Consider the following 2705-nt stretch of genomic DNA (forward strand, 5'->3'; position numbering starts at 1 on the left):
ACTAAAACTGCACTGACGTGTAACAGAGATTGGCAAGCAGACGCGAGTGACTCGGTTAATCCGTAGAAAAAAAAAAATGGACATATTTTACTCACCATCTCCATTCCTACCGATGGCCATTATCGTCGAAAGCATCCAGGTTTGTCTTACCAATTTGAACCGCAACATCTGACCCGATACTGAAGATGTGCTGTTGCACTAATTGTCGTAGAGCCTACTCATCTACATATGACTTACTTATTGTCAGTCTCTACCCTAACCTCAAATGTCATTTTCAATGAGCAGAGGCGTTTTGTTTTTCCGTTCACATCGGCTTAACACCCTTTGCCTAGTTGTCTACAAAAATTTTTAAGTTTTTAATTCGTAATTTTTTATTTAAAACTTTAAGAGGATGAGAAACATACGCGCCTTTAGAGAAGCAATTCGCGATTTGGTGAATCGCTACGTGAGCATCGAGGTGTTCTCCATTTGGCATAATCGCCACGCTTACAATCGCCGCAAATATGTGATCCTGAGTACGATCAAGAACTGGATGCCGTGGCTCTTTTGGTTCTTTGCGGTGTACAGTGCCTTGGGACTAGTAAGATTCAAAAGGTGTCTCGTCTCATTTGATCCCAAGCATTTCGTTCGTTTCAGACTCATCAATTCTTTCAATTCTTGCGCGCCAAACTAATCGTGGATCGTCCTGTGGGCATGTGGCGTGAACGCTGCTTCTATGGGCTGCGCGACGAGACCATTCGTCAGATGCGCATTTTGGGCAGCATCATCATGCTCCTCTGCTGGCTGCTGCTCTTCATTGGTGTTGTCTGGGTTCGTAATCATCATGCACCATCAAATAGAACATATGCGAATTATTATTGATTTCTTAGAGCCTACCCAAATGCATAAAGCCGTGGCTGACAATAATGGGCGTGATCTTACCTTTTGACTTTATTCTATGGAGCATGGAGGTCATCGTTGGATTCGAGCGGTTCACTTGGCAGGGCCTTGTTAGCTTTATGCTGCCCTTTATCTGCAAAATTGTGCTGGGATTTATGAAAGCTGCTCTCGAGGAGCCCACCAGGAAACTGTTCCAGATATGAATCACTGGCCACAGCCAAGCTTTCGACTGGATTTAATAAAGTAATTCCACTTGATCAGTTCTATTTGGGGTTTGAAGTCAATTTTCTAGTTTCGAGTAGCTCAATTGGAAGGGAAAGTTTTGCCAGCTGTATTGCTGAAGCTCCAGTTGCACAGCTGAGCGGAGGCATGGAGTCACTTATGTGAACTAGTTCAGCAACAGTCTCAATGGCTGCTTAACTCTGTGAGCTTTAGCTCTGTTCTCTAACTTTAGTTTCAAGTTTTAACTTGGCTGGCTGCCAGTTCCGACGCTGGTTCCGGAACTAGTTCCACTTGCATTTTAAGCTGCTTTATGGCTCTGTTTTTCCCCAATTTCATGGCTGCGCTGATTCAATTTTAATTACGCGACAATTTGACAATCCTCCTCCGCCTACCACCCGGCGTTACATCCGGCTTCCTTCAACCACTCTCCCTCTCTCTCTCTTTCTTAGTGTTTTTCTGTCGTCGACCACGATTTGCCCTTTTTCTAATTTACTAAAATTGCGCGTGGTTTGACTTTTGTCCCGGAGCGTTGCGTGGGCGTCCAAAACTTAATAAACGAAATGAGCGCCCGGAATCGTTGCTCTCCTCTATCCTTCCCCAGCTTAGCAGTTCCGTTATCTGCGGCGCCGACTACTGCCCCTGCCACAGCGCCCGTCTGCTCTCAACACACCCCATAGCCACCACTCTCGGCGTTTGTGGCTCTTTTGCAAAGTTTTGTGTTTAATTTAATTTACTTTAACTCGATTTCGTCCTCATGAATTCGCGTTTAGCGCCTGCGACAACTTTTTAATTGCCAGGTGCCTCACATGCGACAACTGATGTGGCTCACTCCGGGGCTTCCTTACTTATATGTATGTCTGCTCGTTGAGCTCTTGTCGGCAAATGTATTCAAATTGAGTTCATAAAATAGACACGCAGCCAATTAAACTGGTTGCTTATGCATAATCATTGCTTGTCAGCACAATGAGGGCCTAAAAAGAACAGAGAGGGAGAAAGCGAGAGCGATACAGGGTGATAAAGTGTGATAGGTAAAGAATTGTCATTGTCATTGTCATTGCCATTGTCATTGTCATTGTCATTGTCATTGTCATTGTCATTGTCATTGTCATTGTCATTGTCATTGTCATTGTCATTGTCATTGTCATTGTCATTGTCATTGTCATTGTCATTGTCATTGTCATTGTCATTGTCATTGTCATTGTCATTGTCATTGTCATTGTCATTGTCATTGTCATTGTCATTGTCATTGTCATTGTCATTGTCATTGTCATTGTCATTGTCATTGTCATTGTCATTGTCATTGTCATTGTCATTGTCATTGTCATTGTCATTGTCATTGTCATTGTCATTGTCATTGTCATTGTCATTGTCATTGTCATTGCCATTGTCATTGCCATTGCCATTGTCATTACCATTGTCATTGTCATTATCATTGTCATTGTCATTGTCATTGTCATTGTCATTGTCATTGTCATTGTCATTGTCATTGTCATTGTCATTGTCATTGTCATTGTCATTGTCATTGTCATTGTCATTGCCATTGCCATTACCATTACCATTGTCATTGTCATTGTCATTGTCATTGTCATTGTCATTGTCATTGT

At 42.6% G+C, this 2705-nt stretch overlaps 1 protein-coding gene across 1 annotated transcript; it reads left to right on the forward strand.

The window, feature by feature from the left end:
* Positions 1–1145, forward strand: LOC6585084. The gene is made up of 4 exons (XM_002010688.4): positions 1–139; positions 389–580; positions 637–810; positions 870–1145. Exons 1-4 carry the CDS (start codon positions 77–79, stop codon positions 1080–1082), a joined length of 642 nt encoding a protein of 213 aa, XP_002010724.1. The 5' UTR covers positions 1–76; the 3' UTR covers positions 1083–1145.
* The last annotated feature ends 1560 nt before the right edge of the window (positions 1146–2705 follow it).

The sequence above is a fragment of the Drosophila mojavensis genome, unplaced genomic scaffold (assembly GCF_018153725.1).
Source record: "Drosophila mojavensis isolate 15081-1352.22 unplaced genomic scaffold, ASM1815372v1 contig_136, whole genome shotgun sequence".
Lineage (NCBI taxonomy): Eukaryota > Metazoa > Arthropoda > Insecta > Diptera > Drosophilidae > Drosophila > Drosophila mojavensis.

Excerpts from the sequence above, each read along its gene's own strand:
- LOC6585084 (XM_002010688.4), top strand. The coding sequence starts at position 77 with ATGGACATATTTTACTCACCATCTCCATTCCTACCGATGGCCATTATC. Across the intron at positions 140-388 it reads TTATCGTCGAAAGCATCCAG|AGGATGAGAAACATACGCGC; the intron begins GTTTGTCTTACC and ends TAAAACTTTAAG. Across the intron at positions 811-869 it reads TCTTCATTGGTGTTGTCTGG|AGCCTACCCAAATGCATAAA; the intron begins GTTCGTAATCAT and ends TTGATTTCTTAG.